The 19,324-nt window shown below is 41.8% G+C and overlaps 1 protein-coding gene across 3 annotated transcripts in view; it reads left to right on the top strand.

Moving 5' to 3' along the window:
* cnsta (consortin, connexin sorting protein a) overlaps positions 1-19,324 on the top strand; it is a 62,151-nt gene that overhangs the window by 21,038 nt on the left and 21,789 nt on the right. For 2 of the 3 annotated variants that reach the window (XM_041175663.1, XM_041175658.1), the window contains exons 2-6: positions 935-1,399; positions 3,858-4,057; positions 8,254-8,284; positions 12,220-12,306; positions 15,005-15,116. In XM_041175663.1, the coding sequence (XP_041031597.1) occupies positions 1,003-1,399; positions 3,858-4,057; positions 8,254-8,284; positions 12,220-12,306; positions 15,005-15,116 (827 nt within the window). In that variant the 5' untranslated portion in view covers positions 935-1,002. The remainder of the gene's footprint in view (positions 1-934; positions 1,400-3,857; positions 4,058-8,253; positions 8,285-12,219; positions 12,307-15,004; positions 15,117-19,324) is intronic. The other variant, XM_041175673.1, reaches the window with a different exon arrangement.

The raw sequence follows: 19,324 nt of genomic DNA, 5'->3' as shown, positions 1-19,324 counted from the left end.
TGCCTCTACCATCCTTTCAGGCAGTGAGTTCCAGATTCCCACCATCCTCTAGGGGGAAGAAATTCTTCCCCTCAGCCCCTCTATCTATGCCCCTCATAATTTTATATACCTCAACCATGTACCCCCTCAATCTCCTGTACTCCAGGGAAAATAACCCATGTATCCAATCTCTCCTCATAACTAAAACTCTCCAGGCCAGACAACATCCTGGTAAATCTTCTCTGCACACTCTCTTGTGCAATCATATCCTTCCTATAATGCGGATTCCAGAGCTGCACACAATACTCCAGCTGTGGCCTAACCAGCGCTTTATACAGTTCCAGCATAACCTCCCTGCTCTTATATTCCATGCCTCGGCTAATCCATATGCCTTCTTAACCACCTTATCTACCTGTCCCGCTACCTTAAGGGATCAGTGGACATGCACACCAAGGTCCCTCTGATCCTTGGTATTTCCCAGGGTCCAACCATTCATCATGTATTCCTATTGCCAATAGGTTTACTAGATGCAGGTGAAAATTGAATTTGTAGTCTGTTCCTACGTTTCATGAGGTTATCCATTATTATATTCTTTTAACACAGGCACTTTTATGCTGTAAGATTCTATGAAACTGTTCTGACTTTCTACAAAATCCTGCTGGTGTCCTTTGGGATGTGGAAACAAAAATTGTGCTGTATAAAAGGCTGCTTTTAGATGACATAATGTGACAGGATCTAGTATAGTAGTATTAAATGAGAGCCATGTGAAGTTTTTAAAAGACAGTTCTTTGTGATGTGTAAATCTCATTTTCAATGCTGTAGTTTATCTGAACTGCATAATTGGATGTCAGTCATATCTTGAAAATACTTTGTCATTACAAATCTAATATGGCACTGATCTGAAATTTAATAATTCCTTTTCTTTATTGGCTTTTTTAAACTTTATTTTTACCAGGTATACTGTATTTTTAAAAAACTGAAGAAAATTGATGGTCTCATCCTGGGCTGTAGAAGAAGATTCTCATGGATGAAGGAGGCTCACTTGCGACTGAACTTGGTACAACAGAGAAAAATAGCTGTAACGAGAGTGTGGAAAAGCCCAATGCAATTAGTCATCCCTCCCCGTTAATTTCAGATGAGAATGAAAATCGGATTTGTGAAGCACAGATATCACCGTGCAGTAATGATAGAATGGGAGGATTTGAGTGGAGCAAGCAAGATTTAATCAATAACAATGAAGACAACCATGACAAAACTGGCTTTGAGATTACACAAAATAAGTGCATGAAAGCCAATTGTGATGATGAATCTGAGGTTTCGAACAGCATTACAAACCCTAGTGCCGAACTGCAACTGGGGGTAAAAACAGTTAGTAATTGGGATTCAGAAATGGAAAGAAAAATGGAAACCGCCTCTTCTGGTAAATTTTCAGTTTGGCTCTTTTGCTGCCTAAGCAAGGCAAAAAAGATGAGAACTTGAAACTGAGAAGCGTGCAAGTAACAACCTTGAAAAAGAATGGTTCAGTCTCTTGGTGTTTAAGTAGTAAATTTACTTGCCATTTTTTCCTCCCTATTCTCACCTCTCCCAAAGATGGCAACGTTTGCGGAGGTACAGTTCCAGCTTTAACTGTCAGCTTTTATTGTCATGTTGACATTTATCATGTTTGAGTCTGATACAGTGAGCCAACGCAAATGATTGGACAGTGGAATACATCTTCTAGTTGCATTCTAACCTTAACCACTGTACCAACATGGGTCAGTAAACTGCAATGTAAAGCTCTTGCTCATCGCACCCACCCCCATCCCCACCCCCTTAGCAACCCTACCTCCATAACCACTTTACTGTCCCAATATTAAAAAGCATTTTAAATCATTATATACAGCAAGTTAATGTTCTTCACCTTTTTTAAAGAGAGTAAAGCTTGCCTGGTGATCTAGGTGTTTAAGGCAGTGAGTACCTGAATTATTCAAACCAAAAGATCCTAAATATAATCCATGACCTGTGCCACAACCAGCCACAGCTCATTCAGTCACACTTTCACCTGTGAGTCAGCAGATTGAGAGTTCAAGTCCCACCCTAGGAACACAGCACAAAAATGAAGGTTGATAGTCCAGTGCAGTACAGAGGAAGTGCACTGTTGAAGGTGTTGTCTTTTGGATGAGTTGTTAAACCGAGACTGTGTGCCCTTTCAGGTGGAAACAAAAGATCCCATGGCACTATTTCAAAGAAGCATCCCAGTGCCCTGGCCAATATTTATCTTTCGATCAAAGCCTGGTCATTATCACATTGCTCTGCAAATTGGTTGCCGCATTTGTTGCGTGACAGCAATGACTTCACTTCAGAAGTACTTAATTTGCTTTGAATTGCTTTGCAAAACCCAACAGTTGTAAAGGTGCTATATAAATGCAAACCTGTCATCTTTAATATTGATTGATCTCAGTTATTGTTGAGTTCTATATTTCTGAATGAATGAATGTGAGATCCTGCTCTTGATTTCTATCAAGTGTGGACCTGAGCCAAGTATAGGATCTCACTCAGGCATAATGTTCTCAGTAGTTGAATACCCCATGCACACTCAATGCCTTTTCCCCTGGATAAAGTTTGGGTGTTTGGATGAGATAATTCCATGGGCCAGCCCCATGGAACTATAACCCAGCAAGGAGTAGAAAACAATAGACTGATTACTTCAAGTGGGGTGGTGAAGGATTGTTTGAAAAAGAAGACAAGTACAGATAGTGTGTGTTGATCTCTCTTTAACAAAAACTTGCATTTATGTAATGCCTTTGATGTAATAAAAAGTTCCAAGGTGCTTCACAGGAATGTTAATGAATAAAATTTTACACTGAGCCACAATATATATATCAGGGCAGATGATCAAAAGGTAAGTCAAGGAGGTAGGCTTTATGAAGAAACATTTTAGAGATGGAGGTTTAGGAATGAAATTCCAGAGCTAAAGCCCCTGGCAGCTGAAGGGGAAATGGTTAAAATTTGGGATATGCAAGTGGCCAGAATTGGAAAAGTGCAGATATCTCTAAGAGTTGTAGGACTGGAGGATGCTATTGAGCTATGAAGGATTGAAGTCCAGCAGAGATTTGAGAACAAGGATGAGAATTTTAAAACCAAGGTATTTCTCAACTGGGAGCCAATGTAGGTCAGCGAGAACAAGGGTGATGTTTGAACAGAACTAGTGTGAGCTAGGATTTTGGCAGCAGAGTTTTGGATGAGCTTAATTTTATACAGATGAAGGATGTGAGGCCAGCCAGGTCTTGCAATAGCCAAGTCTAGAGGTAACAAAGGCATCAATGAGATTTTCAGTAGGAAATAAGCTGAGGCAGGACTGGAGTAGGGTGAAACAAAAACAGAATTACCTGGAAAAACTCAGCAGGTCTGGCAGCATCGGCGGAGAAGAAAAGAGTTGACGTTTTGAAGGGTCATGAGGACTCAAAACGTCAACTCTTTCTTCTCCGCCGATGCTGCCAGACCTGCTGAGTTTTTCCAGGTAATTCTGTTTTTGTTTTGGATTTCCAGCATCTGCAGTTTTTTGTTTTTATCTCTGGAGTAGGGTGATTTTGGAGTTTTAAGTAGGCAGCCTGAATGGTACAGATATGTGGTCGGAAGTTCAGCTCTGAGTCAAACACACCTAGTTTGTGATTAGTCTGATTCAGCCTCAGTTTCTATCTTTGAACTTTTTTTTTAAGACAGTTTACTAAAACCTGAGCTCTCGTCCCAGAAGTGAAGAGTCTGCTAATACCATGTACCGCGCAGTTTGGTTTAATTTTTAATGGGTGCTGTTTATCCTTTGAATGTTCAAAGCTTCTGTGTTTTTATTTTTCTGAATTATATAATTTATGTCAAGTAGACTTCTTGTGGGTTTACAGGGACCTCAGAGGAAGCCACAGAAGATTCTTCAGAATTTTTATCTAAGTCACTGAACACTGTTGTATATGACAGAAGTTCTGTGTCGAAAGTAAGCAGTCAGCATGTTGACAGGAAAGGACGACTTCAGATTCTGCTCAACTACATCCAGAGAGAAACAGAGTTGAATGATTCCAGTAGCCTGCCACACTATCTTCATCAGGTACAACAGATTCTACTTTTTGCCCCACCCCCATCTTGCTTTTACGTGGTTTTAATGTAGCAATTCACGTTTCATTTAGACACAACCTTCGCTTCTTTACTATATCAGTTACCTCTTCCTTTGGCTGTTGCATCATGTAATCTTTTGTTATTTAAACTCCCCTGGCGTCCTCCATATCACAGACCTTTTCCTTTGTTCTTCCTGCTGCCGTCCCCCTTACACTGGCTTAAAAACTGTTCCATTTTTTTCTATCTTCAGTTCTGATGAAAGTTCATTGACCTGGAACATTAACTCTATTTCTCTCTACAGATGCTGTCTGACCTACTGAGTTTTTCTAGTTTTTTTGCTCTTACTACAGATGCTGGAAATTTGAAATATTTTGCTTTTGTATTAATGTTTAATTCACTATCACTTCTCTTCCAGGAATGCCTACCTTTGAAGCAGTTCTGCTTTCCTCTCCGATGCTATTTCCGTTTGGCTCTTCTACCTTGTCCATTTTCATTGTTTTCTATTTCCCTTCTTGTGTTTGATCAGGTATTGAAAAAAACTCACCTCTGCAGCCACATTTCTTTCATCAGCAACTGTCTCTGGCTTCACCTTATTCCTTACGGATTCCAGATTAAATTCCACCCTTTTCATGATCAAGTATCTCCAAGACATCCAAAACTGCTCAAATTGTTCTCACCTCATCCTAAGATGCACTTTCAATGCCATGCGCCGCCACATGCACACACTCGGTCTCTCCCTTAAGCAACATTAGCTCACCCTACCCTAAAGCTATTCTCGTCCACAGCTTGATTTAATCATTTGCTCATTTGACACTAACAAAAAACTTTTTATCTTCCTTTCAGGTGTGGAGAATCGCTAGCTTCACCAACTTATGGGTACCAACAACCTTCCGGATTCTTTGTGCCCTTCCCTTCCTTCCAACCCCCTCTCTTCCGTGAGCCTCACCCCTTGCCGTGCATTCACGATACCTCTTGATGTTCCCCTCTGACTCTGAATGCTTTGTCCCTAGCAAAGGCCTCAACTAATCCGTTTAGTCCTCACCTCAATTAATTTCGAGCTCAGCACAATGCTGAGTTTTTCTTCTGTCACCTCTGTGCCCAATTCTTTGACCAGGAGTCTTCCCCCGACTTAACAGATCCCTTCATCTGACTCCAACATTCTCACTCCACCTGGACCTCTCCTTCTGGCCTTCTTTCCTCTCTAGATTTCTTAATTGAGAACTTCCGGTGTGACATTGGGTGTCTCAATTTCTCTGCTCCTTTTGCTCACTCTAACCTGTCTCTTTCTGAATTAGATGCACTCCATTCTCTGTAGTCCAAGTCTAACATTGTCATCAAACCCACTGACAAGGGTGACGCTGCTGTTGTCCAACATACTGACCTGTACCTAGCAGAGGCTGAATGCCAACTCTCTGACAGATCCTCTTACTACTCAACAGTAAGCTGTGTCTAGGACCATCACTGACCTCATAACCTCTGGAACTATTCCCTTCACTGCCTCGAACCTCAGTTCCCTAACCCTGAGCAGCCCACTTCTACCTCCTTCCCAAGATCCATAAACTACGCTGGCCTGGTCAACCCAGTTTTTTTTTTCCAGCCTGTTCTTGCCCCACTGAACTTATTTCTTCCTATCTCGATTCCATATTTTTTCCCCTTGTACAGTCTCTTCTTACCTGCATCCATGACCCTTCTGATGTGCTACATCACTTCAGCAGTTTCCTGGCCCTAAACACTTCCTCTTCACTATGGATGTCCAATGCCTCTACACCTCCATCCCCCACCAGTGTGGTCTCTGATCTCTCTGCTTCTTCCTTCAACAGAGGCCCAACCAATCCCCATCCATCACCACCCACCTTCACCTGCTTGAGCTTGGTCTCACTCTGAACACCTTTGCCTTCAACCCCACTCGCTTCCTCCAAATAAAAGGTGTTGCTATGGGTACCCACATGCCTGCCTTTTTGTGGGAGATGTGGAACATTTAATATTCCAGTCCTACTCAGGCCCACTTCCTCAGCTCTTTTTCCAGTGCATTGAAGACTGTATTAGTGCCACCTCCTGCCCGTGCCATGAACTGGAAAATTTCATTGACTTCTTTTTTCCACCCTTTCCTCGCCTTCACCTGGTCCATCTCTGACTCTTGCCTTCCTCGACTTGTCTGCCTCCATTCCTGGAGATGGGCTATCTACTAAAGTTCACTACAAATCCAGACTCCCACAGCTACCTCAACTACATTTCCTAACACCCTGCTTCTTGTAAGGACTGATTCCATTCTCCTGGATTTTTCTTCCCCATCACATCTGTTCCAACAATGCAGCCTTCCACACCAACTCTTCTGACGTGTCTTCTTTTTACCTCAACCGAAGATTCCCACCCAGCGTGGTTGAGAGGGCCTTCCAATGTGTCCAGTCCATTTTACACATCTCTGCTGTCACCTCCTTCCCCTCCCTGCTGGAACCATGATAGGGTTCCCATTGCCCTCACTTCCGCTCCACCAGCCTCCCCGGTCAATGGATCATCTTCTGTCATTTCTGCCAGGACCAGCATGATGCCACCACCAAACACATAATCATCTCATCTCCCTCCTTTCAGCATTTCATAGGTACTGTTCCCGCCACAACACCTTATTCCACTCCTCAGTCACCCCTAACACCCCATCCCTTCCCTGCGGCACTTTTCTGTGTAAATGTAGGAGCTGCAAAACCTTCCCCTTGACCCCCTCCCTTCTCACTGTCCAAAGCTGCACCGAAATACTCCATCGAAGCGAAACAGCAATTTACATGTACTACTTTCAATTTCGTATAATGTGTTTGTTGCTCACAATGTGGTCTGCTCTATATTGGGAGACCAAATGCAGACTGGGTGACTGCTTTGTAGATTACCTCCATTCAGTCCGCAAACATGACCCTGAGCTTCTGGTTGCTTTAATTCTCCACCTTGCTCCCACTCTGACCTTTCTGTCCTTGGCCTGCTACAGTTTTCCAGTGAAGCTCAATGCCAGCTCGAGGAAAGCATTTTATCTTTCAGCTCGGCACTCTACAGCTTTCTGGACTCAACATTGGCAGTTCAACAACTTTAGATCATAACCTCTGCCTCCATCTTGTTCTGTGTTTACTTTTTTTGTTTTGCTGGATCAGTCTTCATTTTGTTTCTTTCTTTAGCCCTTCATGCTGTGTTCAGATGGTTTTTATATAGCAAATCAAGTTTCATTTGGACACAACCTTTGTTCCTTTACTTTATCCATGACCACTTTCTTTGGCCGTTGCATTATGAATTCTTTTGTTATTTAAACTCCCCTGGCCTCCGCCCTATCACAGACCTTTTCCTTTGTTCTTTTTGCCCCCTAGCCCCCTTACACTGGCTTAAAAACTCTTCCATGTCTTTCTATCTTCAGTTCTGATGAAAGGTCATCGACCTGAAACATTAACTCTGTTTCTCTCCATAGATGCTGCCTGTCCTGAGTTTTTCTAGTGTTTTTTGTTCTTTATTTCAGATGTTCAGCGCATTTTTAGGATGAGCTAAATCGTCTTTTCTGCTTCCTACATATTTACATAGGTTAGATAAAAGGGGTGCATCAGGGTAAAAAGATTTTGCTTATATTACCTAAATAGAGTGAAGTCTGCTTATTTTTAGTCTCTGTACATTCCCCACACTACCCACAAACTTTGTACTTGAATAATCCCAAAGTTATTAAAAAAAGTTACGTTCTTAACTCTAGCTGGGCAAAGGCTTCAATATTAAAAAGGTAAAATTGGCAAACGTTTCAGTTAAGGGATAATGAATGATAGGATATGTGTCTGAAATTCCTCGAAAGCTGCACTGCAAATAGCATTTCAATCAAATTAGTTGTATGCTGGACAATTTATGATGTGTTAAGTTAATTGCAGCCAACTAGTTAATCACTGAGTAAGAAGTGACTAAATAACAAATAATTTTAAAAATCAATAAAGGGACCAAAACTCCTCAGATTGAGATTTTTTTTGTTTTATGTGTGCATTTCTTGTAAAGAGTACAGTTTCAATCTATTTAATCCTGGTAATTCTCTGCAATGTTTTAACAGTGCTGTGAAGTGGCTTCAAAACAAATTCATACAATGTAACATTTTATAATCCAGTTGCTATATTCTATCATACAACTGTACAATAAATGTGGCAGTCTGACTGTCATTGATTATTATTTTCTCATTTACAGATTGCAGAAATCTATTTTGAAGAAGAAGAATGTATCCTTTCATCTTTCTACATTCTTAAGCAGTTCCCCTCTCCTTCTACAATTTCATTAGCTTTAGTCCTCTGATACCTGATCCAAATGGCTATTTGTGCAAATCTAGATCTGAAATATTGCAGGGCACCAATGGGGGCCAACACAAGTGAACTTTATCCTTTCCTCACTCAGTGACTTAGATGTACAATATCAACAAGAGTCACTGAATAATAAGTCATGGGAACCCAGATTAATTTTCCTCTCCTCAATCTGTCGGTCTAAGCCCTTTTGAAACCCAAGTTTACCTGAAAGAAATAGTCCTGTAGAGTTTTGTACAAATCCCAACCATCTTCCCTTGGCTTTGAGTTTCCAATTTCAGCATCATAAGCTACACTGAAACTGAAGTGGTCCAGCCATATCAACATCCTGACTATAAGCAAAGCAAAGGCTAGGTACTCTGCTATGCTTGGCGCACTTCTTGACTTGTTGCAGCCTCTGCACAGCAGGACTGTAATGGATATATATAGTTGTAACGGCACTCAAGAAGCCCAGCAATATCTAGGGTAGGGCAGTTTACTTGATTTTCTTTTCTCTTTGTTTCTGGGATGTTATCATCACTAGCAAGGTCAGCATTTGTTGCCCATCCCCAATTGCCCTCGAGGAGGTGATGGTGAGTCACCGCTTTGAATCACAGCAGTCCAGTGAAGGAATAATATTGTTCCAAGTTAGGATAGTGTGTGGCTTGGAGGTGAGCTTTCAGGTGGTGATGTGTCTGTGCGCTGCTGCCCTTGTCCTTCTAGGTGTTAGAGGTTGTGGGTTTTAAAGGTGCTGTTGAAGGAAGCTTGACAAGTTGCTACGGTGTCATAGTCATAGAGGTCTACAGCCCTTCGGGCCATCGAGTCTGTGCCGGTCAAACAAGTACCTAGCTATTCTAATCCCATTTTCCAGCACTAGGCCCATAGCCATAGCATCGCAAGTGCACATCCAAATACTTCTTAAATGTTACGAGGGTTTCTGCCTCTACCACCCTTTAAGGCAGTGAGTTCCAGATTCCCACCACCCTCTGGATGAAAAAATTCTTCCTCACATACCTATACCTCCTGCCCCATACCTTAAATCTATGCCCCCTAGTTATTGATCCCTCCACCAAGGGGAAAAGTTCCTTCCTGCCTACCCTATCTATGCCCCTCAGAATTTTATACACTTCAATCATGTCCCCCCTCAATCTCCTCTGCTCCAGGGAAAATAACCCCAGTCTATCCAATCTCTCCTCATAACTAAAACTCTCTAGCCCAGGCAACATCCTGGTAAATCTCCTCTGCACTCTCTCTAGTGCAATCACATCCTTCCTATAATGCGGATTCCAGAACTGCATGCAATATTCTAGCTGTAGCCTAACCAATGTTTTATACAGTTCCAGCATAACCTCCCTGTTCTTTTATTCTATGCCTCGGCTAATAAAGGCAAGTATCCCATATGCCTTCCTACCCACCTTATCTACCTGTCCCTCTACCTTAAGGGACCGGTGGACATGTACACCAAGGTCTCTTTGATCCTCGGCACTTCCCAGGGTCCTACCATTCATCGTGTATTCCCATGCCTTGTTTGTCCTGCCCAAGTGCATCACCCCACACTTATCCAGATTAAATTCCATTTGCCACTGATCAGCCCGCCTGTATTCTCCTGTAACCTAAAGCTATCCTCCTCACTATTTACCATCTCACCAAGTTTCCTGTCATCCACGAACTTACTGATCAACCCTCCTACATTCAAGTCTAAATTGTTTATATATACCACAAACAGCAAGAGACCCAGCACTGATCCCTGTGGAACCCCACTGGACACAAAAACACCCCTCGACCATCATCCTCTGCTTCCTGCCACTCAGCCAAGTGCATCTTATAGATGGTACTCACTGCTGCCATTATATGCCAATGATGGAGGCAGTGAATGTTTAAGGTGGTGGATAGGGTGCTGATCAAGCGGGCTGCTTTGTTCGGAGTGGTTTTTAAAAATTCATTCATGGGATGTGGGTGTCGCTGGCTAGGCCAGCATTTATTGCCCATCCCCAATTGCCCTCGTTCAGCGAGCATTTAAGAGTCAACCACATTGCTGTGGGTCTGGAGTAACATGTAGGCCAGACCGGGTAAGGATGGCAGCTTTCCTTCTCTAAAGGACAGTGAGCCAGATGGGTGTCTAACTTCGAGTGTTGTTGAAACTGCATTCATCCAGGCAACTGGAGAGTATTCCATTACATTCCTGACTTGTGCCTTGTGGATGGCAGATAGACTTTGCAGAGCCAGGAGTTGAGTTACTTGCCGCAGAATTCCCAGCCTCTTACTGCCTTTGAAACCACAGTATTTATTTGGCTGGTCCAGTTCATTTTCTGGTCCAGCGTGGGGGATTCTGCGATGGTAATGCCATTGAATGTCATGGGGGGATGGTTAGATTCTTTGTTGTTAGAGATGGTTTTGGCACTTGTGTAGTGTGAATGTTACTAATCAGGCCAAGCTTGAATGTTGTCCAGATCTTGCCAAATGTAGCCCAGGACTGTTTCAATATCTGAGGAGTTATGAATGGTACTGTGCAATCATCATCAAACACCCCCCCTTGTGACCTTTATGATGGGTGCAAGGTCATTGATGAAGCAGCTGAAGATGATTGGGCCTGGGACACTATCCTGAGAAACACCTACACAGATGTCCTGGGCCTGAGATGTTTGGTTTCCAGCATCCACAACCATCATCTTTTGTGCTGACTATGCCTCCAACCAATACAGCGTTTTCTCTGATTCCCATTGACTTCAATTTTGCTAGGGCATCTTGGTGCCACGTTTGGTCAAATGCTGCCTTGATGTCAAGGGCAATCACACTCACCTCACCTCTGGAGTTCTGCTCTTTTGTCCATGTTTGGATCAGGGCTGCAATGAGGTCAGGAGCTAAGTGGCCCTGGGGGAGCATGAACTGAGCTTCATTAAGCAAGTTGTTGTTGAGCAAGTTTGACGACAGCTACCGTCACTTTGCTGATGATTGAGAGCAAGACTGATGGGTGGCAATTCATTCAGATTGAATTTGCTCTTTTTTTGTGGGCAAGACATACCTGGGCAATTTTCCACATTGTTGGGTAGATTTTAGTGCTGTGGCTGAACTGGAATAGCCTGGCTCGGGACATGATTAGCTCTGGAACAAGTCTGCAGTACTACTGCTGCATTGTTGTCAGGGCCCTTAGCCTTTGCTGTATCCAATAGGTTCAGCTGTGTCTTTATCACAAGGAGTGAATCAAATTGGCTGAAGACTGGCATCTGTGATGGTGGGAACCTCAGGAGGAGGCTGAGATGGATCATCACTTCTAGCTGAAGATGGCTATGAATATTTCAGCTATGTCACTTGTGCTGATGTGCTGGGCTCCTTTGTCATTAAGGTTGGGGATATTTGTGGAGCCTCCTTCTGTTAGTTCTTTAATTGGTGCCACTGCCATTGGACAACGTATTAATCTATTCCATTGCCAGTGCACAATGACTGCAATATTTTTGACCTACAGGACGTGTTGCAATAACTCGAGGTTCGACAGCACCTCTACTACCAAGGAGAACAGAAATAACACTTCGATTGGAACCCCACAGCCTCTGAGTCATACACGCTTGACTGGCCCATACGTTATAGTTAAATGTCATAAAGTAGTTCTCTAAATTTTGTTTGCCAATACTGCTACTGAATTAATTTCACTTTTACATTAGCTGAAACATTAGGACAAATCTTGTTTACGGAATCCTACTTTGGCATCCTTAAAAAAAAAAATGCAATATTTGAGGTAGCATCCTGGAATCTCTCAACTACTGAATGGATTTTGTTCTGTGTACATACTGTGCTATTAACATGACAATTTGAATTAGCAACATTTTGCATTTAGTTTGATAATTGAGTATTAAGTGATTTTCCTTCACATTGTGCCTAGATGAGAAAGCAATACAGTTTATTCAGCTGGAAAAGCTGTATCATCAAAAATTACTGGCAAATCTTGTTGCTATTCAGGAGCACTGGGGTATGTATGGAATATATATCCACAATGAAAACCATCATTAATGAACTATGTTTTTGATATTCTTTGAGGTCCAAAAATCTGCCAGCTGCAATTCACTGAAAGTTCAGTGTTTTTAAATTTGTATTGAAGTTGGGTTGGAACAAGCAACGGTTTAGTTACAGTTTAATTTTTTTTTAAATCATTTTTTCTTTTACTTGGGTTTCAGTAATGCTAGCCCAAATGAATAAAAACAAAAAAACTGCGGATGCTGGAAATCCAAAACAAAAACAGAATTACCTGGAAAAACTCAGCAGGTCTGGCAGCATCGGCGGAGAAGAAAAGAGTTGACGTTTCGAGTCCTCATGATCTTTCGACAGAACTTGAGTTCGAGTCCAAGAAAGAATTGAAATATAAGCTGGTTTAAGGTGTGTGGGGGGGGGGCGGAGAGAGAGAGAGAGAATTGGAGGTGGGGGGGGGCGGTGTGGTTGTAGGGACAAACAAGCAGTGATAGAAGCAGATCATCAAAAGATGTCACCAACAATAGAACAAAAGAACACCTAGGTGTTAAAGTTGGTGATATTATCTAAACGAATGTGCTAATTAAGAATGGATGGTAGGGCACTCAAGGTAGAGCTCTAGTGGGGGTTGAGGGAGCATAAAAGATTTTAAAATATTTAAAAATAATGGAAATAGGTGGGAAAAGAAAAATCTATATAATTTATTGGAAAAAAAAGGAAGGGGGAAACAGAAAGGGGGTGGGGATGGAGGAGGGAGCTCAAGACCTAAAGTTGTTGAATTCAATATTCAGTCCTGAAGGTTGTAAAGTGCCTAGACTCAAGTTCTGTCGAAGGGTCATGAGGACTCGAAACGTCAACTCTTTTCTTCTCCGCTGATGCTGCCAGACCTGCTGAGTCTTTCCAGGTAATTCTGTTTTTGTTTTAGCCCAAATGAATGTTGTGTAGAGCTGTAACTAAAGGAATCTCTTGTCATCTCCCCCAGTTCTCCAACTGGGAGTATTGTTATGTAAGCAGCAAGTAACCATTTTATTTTTTTTATGAAATGAAGTGAGAGAAGGGAGAAGAGCTGGGCTTTATGTCTTAAGAATATTCAAATAATTTCATGCACAAGTTTCAGGAGGTTTGTTGTACCTATGTGTAATAGTATCCCTTTTGACCTGCGAACTGTTAGCATGGACTTATTTAATTAGTCAGTAAGTTGTTAAGTACAGCTTAGAAGTGTACTTTTTTATTTATTCATTCATGGTTTGTAGGCATCACTGGCAAGGCCAGCATTTGTTGCCCAACCTGAATAGCCCTTGAACTGAGTAGCTTGCTAGGCCATTTCAGAGGGCAGTTAAGAGTCAACCACATTTCTGTGGGTCTGGAGTCATTTGTCGACCATTAGTCTACAAGGTCATTAGTGAGCCAGATGAGTTTTTATGGCATTGATGATCCTTTCATGGGCACCATTAGTTTTATATTCCAGATTCTAATTTTATTAATTGAATTTAAATTTCATCAACTGCCCTGGTGGGATTTGAACCCATGTCCCAAGAGCATTGGCCTGGGCCTCTGGATTACTCACCCCAGTTACATTACCACTACACCACACAGAAGAAACATGGAAAATATGTTTCTACTTGTGGACGAGACCAATACTGGGGATCAGAAATATAAGATGGTAACTAATAAATCCAATAAGGAATGCAGGCAAAACTTGCATATCCAGATTGGTTAGAAGGTAGAATTCGCTATCACAAAGAGTAGTTGACGTGACTGGTGTTGATACATTTAAGGAAATGCCAAAGAAACACATGAGAAGGGAGAAAGGAATAGAGTATGGTGATTGGATTAGATGAAGTCGGGTAGGAGGAAATTCATGTGAAGCTTAAACACAGGTTTGGATCCGTTGAGCCAAATGGCCTGTTCTGTCCTGTACATCCTATTTAATTCTATGTTAAAGAATACAATTAGAGGTTAAAAATATTAACAAAATTCAAATGTAGGAAACTACTCACCAAATTGTGTCAGCTTTAATGGGATTGTAACATTTAGAGGTTCTGGATAGAACTGTACTATTTTAAGGTATTATTAATAAGGACACCCAGGCACAGTTTCATAATTTTGTCCTTGCACAGTCAAGGACAGATGAAATCAGCAGCAAAAAAATCATTTATTTCCCTGCAACATTTTGATGTTCATGCAAACCTATACACATGCTTGTTTCATATTTTTCCTTGCCCTTTCCCTCTTCAATGCTAAGTGCTTTGAGCCATCTTCACGTCATCTGATACTCTTATGTCAATGGTGACTTCTCAATTTTCTTGTTGATCACTGCTTATTGACGTCACTGAATTGGTGTTAACAGGTAATTGCCCTTTAGGGCAGTGAGAGAAGAGTGAGAAACGCTTGAACATGGGAGAACCAATGACTTAAAAATCATTGCAAGATCATGTGTGCATGTCTTCTGAGATGTAATGCAAAAAAGCATACATTTGAAACACATGTTCAACAAATACTAACTGCTGTGATATTGAAGGGGGGACACATGGGATTAAGTACCACTAGAGCGTGACCTGTTCTGGCTGGATAACTGACAGATTTGATTCCCACTTAATTATATGCCTGTTAAACCATAATGGCTGATTTTAACAGCCAAGGCTTTGAAGCATTAATTTTATTGGGAAATATTACTGCACAGCTGACTTTTTTTCTTGCAGAAGTGAAACAGAAGGCAGCAAACACAAGGGAAACTTCAGAAGGGAGGCCTGTTAAAACTTTAGATGATGACAAAATAGTAAAGCTTACAGAATTCTGTACATCACACTGTAGGTAAGTTCATTATTTTTGATTTATATTAACAATATGTAAGTTTAATATATTGAAATCCTTCAACAATGCAAGTCTGCAGCTTTCTCTTGTCTCATTTTTGGAAATTGGCATGGTTTAAACCAGCCTTGTCCAACTTTTTCACTTGGAGGGCTTCATTTCCATTTTTTTCTCACTCAAGGGACCGATGAGTAAATTTCAGAAATATAAGGTTTGGCACACTTTAAACTGAATTTCATGAGAAAAGGTCGAATGAAGAAAAGAAACAACTTGCTCAGCTCAAATAAAGTAAAGTCGAAGTAATAAATTAATCGTAAAAAGAGAGTAATTCATAAAAATGACCAATAGAGTGTGAGAGGGTCAGCGTGTAGTCATAGGCTGCTCACTCACTCATCCACACCCACTGTGTGAGTGGGTGAAAGTATGTGCTGGTGTGTGGGGGTGAGGGTGAGTGAGAAACCTGAGAGTGGAAGTAAAACAGACGCAGACACTCACTCTCTGACACCGACACAGAGGCACCCACTCTCTGACACCGACACAGAGGCAAGCACTCTCTGACACCGACTCACGGGCACGCACTCTCTGACACCGACACAGGGGCACGCACTCTCTGACACCGACACAGGGGCACCCACTCTCTGACACCGACACAGGGGCACCCACTCTCTGACACCGACACAGGGGCACCACTCTCTGACACCGACACAGGGGCACCCACTCTCTGACACCGACACAGGGGCACCCACTCTCTGACACCGACACAGGGGCACCCACTCTCTGACACCGACACAGGGGCACCCACTCTCTGACACCGACACAGGGGCACCCACTCTCTGACACCGACACACGGGCACGCACTCTGACACCGACACAGGGGCACGCACTCTCTGACACCGACACACGGGCACGCACTCTCTGACACCGACACACGGGCACGCACTCTCTGACACCGACACACGGGCACGCACTCTCTGACACCGACACAGGGGCACCCACTCTCTGACACCGACACAGGGGCACCCACTCTCTGACACCGACACACGGGCACCCACTCTGTGACACCGACACACGGGCACGCACTCTCTGACACCGACACACGGGCACGCACTCTCTGACACCGACACACACCCAGTCTCTCACGCCCACGCACACCCACTCTTGCATGCTCTCTCTCTCACGTGCACCCACTCCCTCGCATCGCCTGCCCATGCCCCCTCGTGCCTACCTATGCCTATTAGTCGCAAACATGGCAGAGAAACAGTCCCTAATTGGAGGAGCAGTCCCTTGCAGAATCTTCAACTTCACCATCTTACTGGCATTTTGAACAGTGACCCCAAGGGGCCATGTAGAATGCCTTCATCTGGCCCGCAGATCAGACAAGCCTCGTCTAAGTAGTTTACTTGAGACTGTGCTGTTTTAATTACATGCACTAAGCTAACCAAGGTAAGCTTTTCAGCCATGATTCATTCAGATTCTTCTCTTTAGATCTGATCTTAACAAAGAAATAGTTCTATTTGCCAGATTGATTCAGCTCTATCAAAATTGCTCTAAGTAATGAGAACGAAGTTTCCCTTTTTAAGAGGCAGGTTTGTGATATATGCTGAGTTACCCTTTACCAAAACTGATTTTTGTGGTCTTGTTCCTGTCACACATTCTCCCTTTTGATAATCGTTTCTGCAAATTGCAACTCCAGCATAGATAAAAATAAAACATTTGCATTAATAAGTGTGGTCGGTAATCTCAAATGTAAAAAAATTCTGGAAATTAATACAAGATCCAGAATTCTCATCAGGGAGAGATGGGTAAACATTCTAAATCGAGCACTTTCATCAAAGTTTAGTCAAAATGTTAACCGGTCTTCTCTCAGATACTTTTGAATCTATTGCATACAGTGTTTGCAACATTTGAACTTTATTCTGATATTTATTGCTGTTATTAATTGCACATTTGGTTCCTGATCTAGAGTTTTCTTGACGTTAAATTGACATGTGCCTTTAAGTTTGCTGCTGCACCATGAGCTGTGGGAAATCCATTGTAACTTTAAATGCTTGAGCAAAATTGCGTATCAGTTACAGTGTGCACTAAATCTGTACTTTTGAAGGATTCAGTAACTGACCGATGCCAATTTCTTTTCCCATTGAGCTTGTCCTTCAAACAAATATTCAAGCAATATGCAAAACAATTATTCTTTGTAATGGGAATATTGAGAGTGTGACTGTTATTGTCAAGTTATTGTTGCAATACCCATACTTTTCAATCACTTACAAAAAATTATCATTTTAAGTTTGAGGCTATTTGTTGGTTAGCCATAAAAATAGATGTGGCCAAATATTAAATAATGGTATTATTCTTGTTTTCGTACTTGATTGGTGGGCTTCAAAAAGATATGAACTAGATATTTGAGTAGCGTGCAGCTGTCTCAGACTGACCACTAATCGCTCCTTTCATCAGCCAATATATTGGCTGTCTTATGTTCCTTAGGTTCACCTCAGTGCACTTCTTCCATCTGCCTGCCGCCTTGGCTTTTACAGGAAAGACAGAATGAGGTTTAGAAGCAATTTAGAAGAGGACAAAAATGGAATCAAAAACATACTAAAAGAAGCATGATTAGCAAGCTATAAAAAGAAGAATGGAAATCAAATAAGTTGAACAAGAAAAATACAGTCAAAGGATAGTGTAAGAAAAAACACATTTAATTGAAGTATAAGTTGAAATAAAAGTGCAAAATTGAGGTGAAAGATTTCCAAGATATAAATCCAAAGGCAGGTTAAACGCATGCGCATGAAATAGTTCAAACAGTTAAGAAAGGGAGAGGGAATGTTGTATTTTGAGTAGATACTTAAGACAACAATGTTTGTCATTTGCAGCTTTGTAACTACAGCTGTTTGGAGTTTGTGAACAGGAAGCTGTGACACTTAGCATATATTGACTTGAAACTTGCGATTATAAGTTTTTAAAATTCATTCACGGGATGTGGGCTTCACTGGCTGGGCCAGCATTTATTGCCCATCCCTAGTTGCCCTTGAGAAGGCGGTGGTGAGTTGCCTTCTTGAACCGCTGCAGTCCATGTGGTGTAGGTTCACCCACTGTGCTGTTAGGAAGAGAATTCCAGGATTTTGACCTAGCGACAGTGAAGGAACGGTGATATATTTCCAAGTCAGGGTGGTGAGTGACTTGGAGGGGAACCTCCAGGTGGTGGTGTTCCCACCTGTCTGCTGCTCTTGTCCTTCTAGGTGGCAATGATTGTGGGTTTGGAAGATGCTGTCTAAGGAATTGCGGACTAATAACAGCGGAACTGTCGATGTTTGCCTAGGAAAATCATATACAGTTAAACACAGAAATCCAGAAATTGCTGTCACTGATTTCCTGTTCCTCCACAGATTGCACTGTTGAAGTCTCCAGGGAGGGCAATGTTTAGAAATTACTGAACTAATGAGAACCTTCCCTTTTTACTCTGTAATAGTCCTGTTAAAAATCCTGAAAATGTTATGTCCTGTTAATGAGGTATAGCTGGGTTTTTAAGAGTACTAAGTCATAATTACTTTTGAGCAGCCTCTCTGGCGCTGGAAAATTAGTTTTATATTTGTCAGTTTTTTCCATCATGATAATTGTTTTTTTAATATTTTTAGCGTTTATGATATTACAGCCTCCAATGTGTATGTCACAATCTTTATTTCACACTCTGCAAAATTTCTAAAAAGTAAGGATAATCGATGTATTTTACTTCCTGGTTTCCAATCTGAAAATTCTTCGAAGTGATTGCCTGCTTTTCCTGCTTGATAACATCACTGCCGGCCACCTGGAGAACATCATTACTTGGCCGCTAACACACATTCTTGGTCAAGATGCTCATTTCATTGTCAGTAATAAAACTTGTATGTGTGAGTCCTAACCATACTTGCCTCCCATGTTCCTTTTGTTCCTTTATTCATCATCCAGCTATCTAATTTATTCTTGAATGTTGATATAGTTTCTGCCTCAATAACTGATCCTGGTCTCTCAACTGCTTGTGTAAAGAAGTTTTTCCTGTCTTCTGCCCTAAATCTTTTTCATTTAAAGTTTTAATCTATGACCCTAAGTTCTAGAACCTAGACTGGAAGCAAAGTACCCTGTCATATTCTTTCATGATTTTTTTGTTCTAAGTGTCTTTATCTTTTATAATTTTTTAATACGAGGCAGATCCCAGTGAATCTGTTGTTCCCTCAAGTTTC

The sequence above is a fragment of the Carcharodon carcharias genome, chromosome 2 (genome assembly GCF_017639515.1).
Source record: "Carcharodon carcharias isolate sCarCar2 chromosome 2, sCarCar2.pri, whole genome shotgun sequence".
NCBI lineage: Eukaryota > Metazoa > Chordata > Chondrichthyes > Lamniformes > Lamnidae > Carcharodon > Carcharodon carcharias.
The sequence above is the reverse complement of the archived record's forward strand: the minus strand, read 5'-3'. Positions and strand labels throughout refer to the sequence as shown.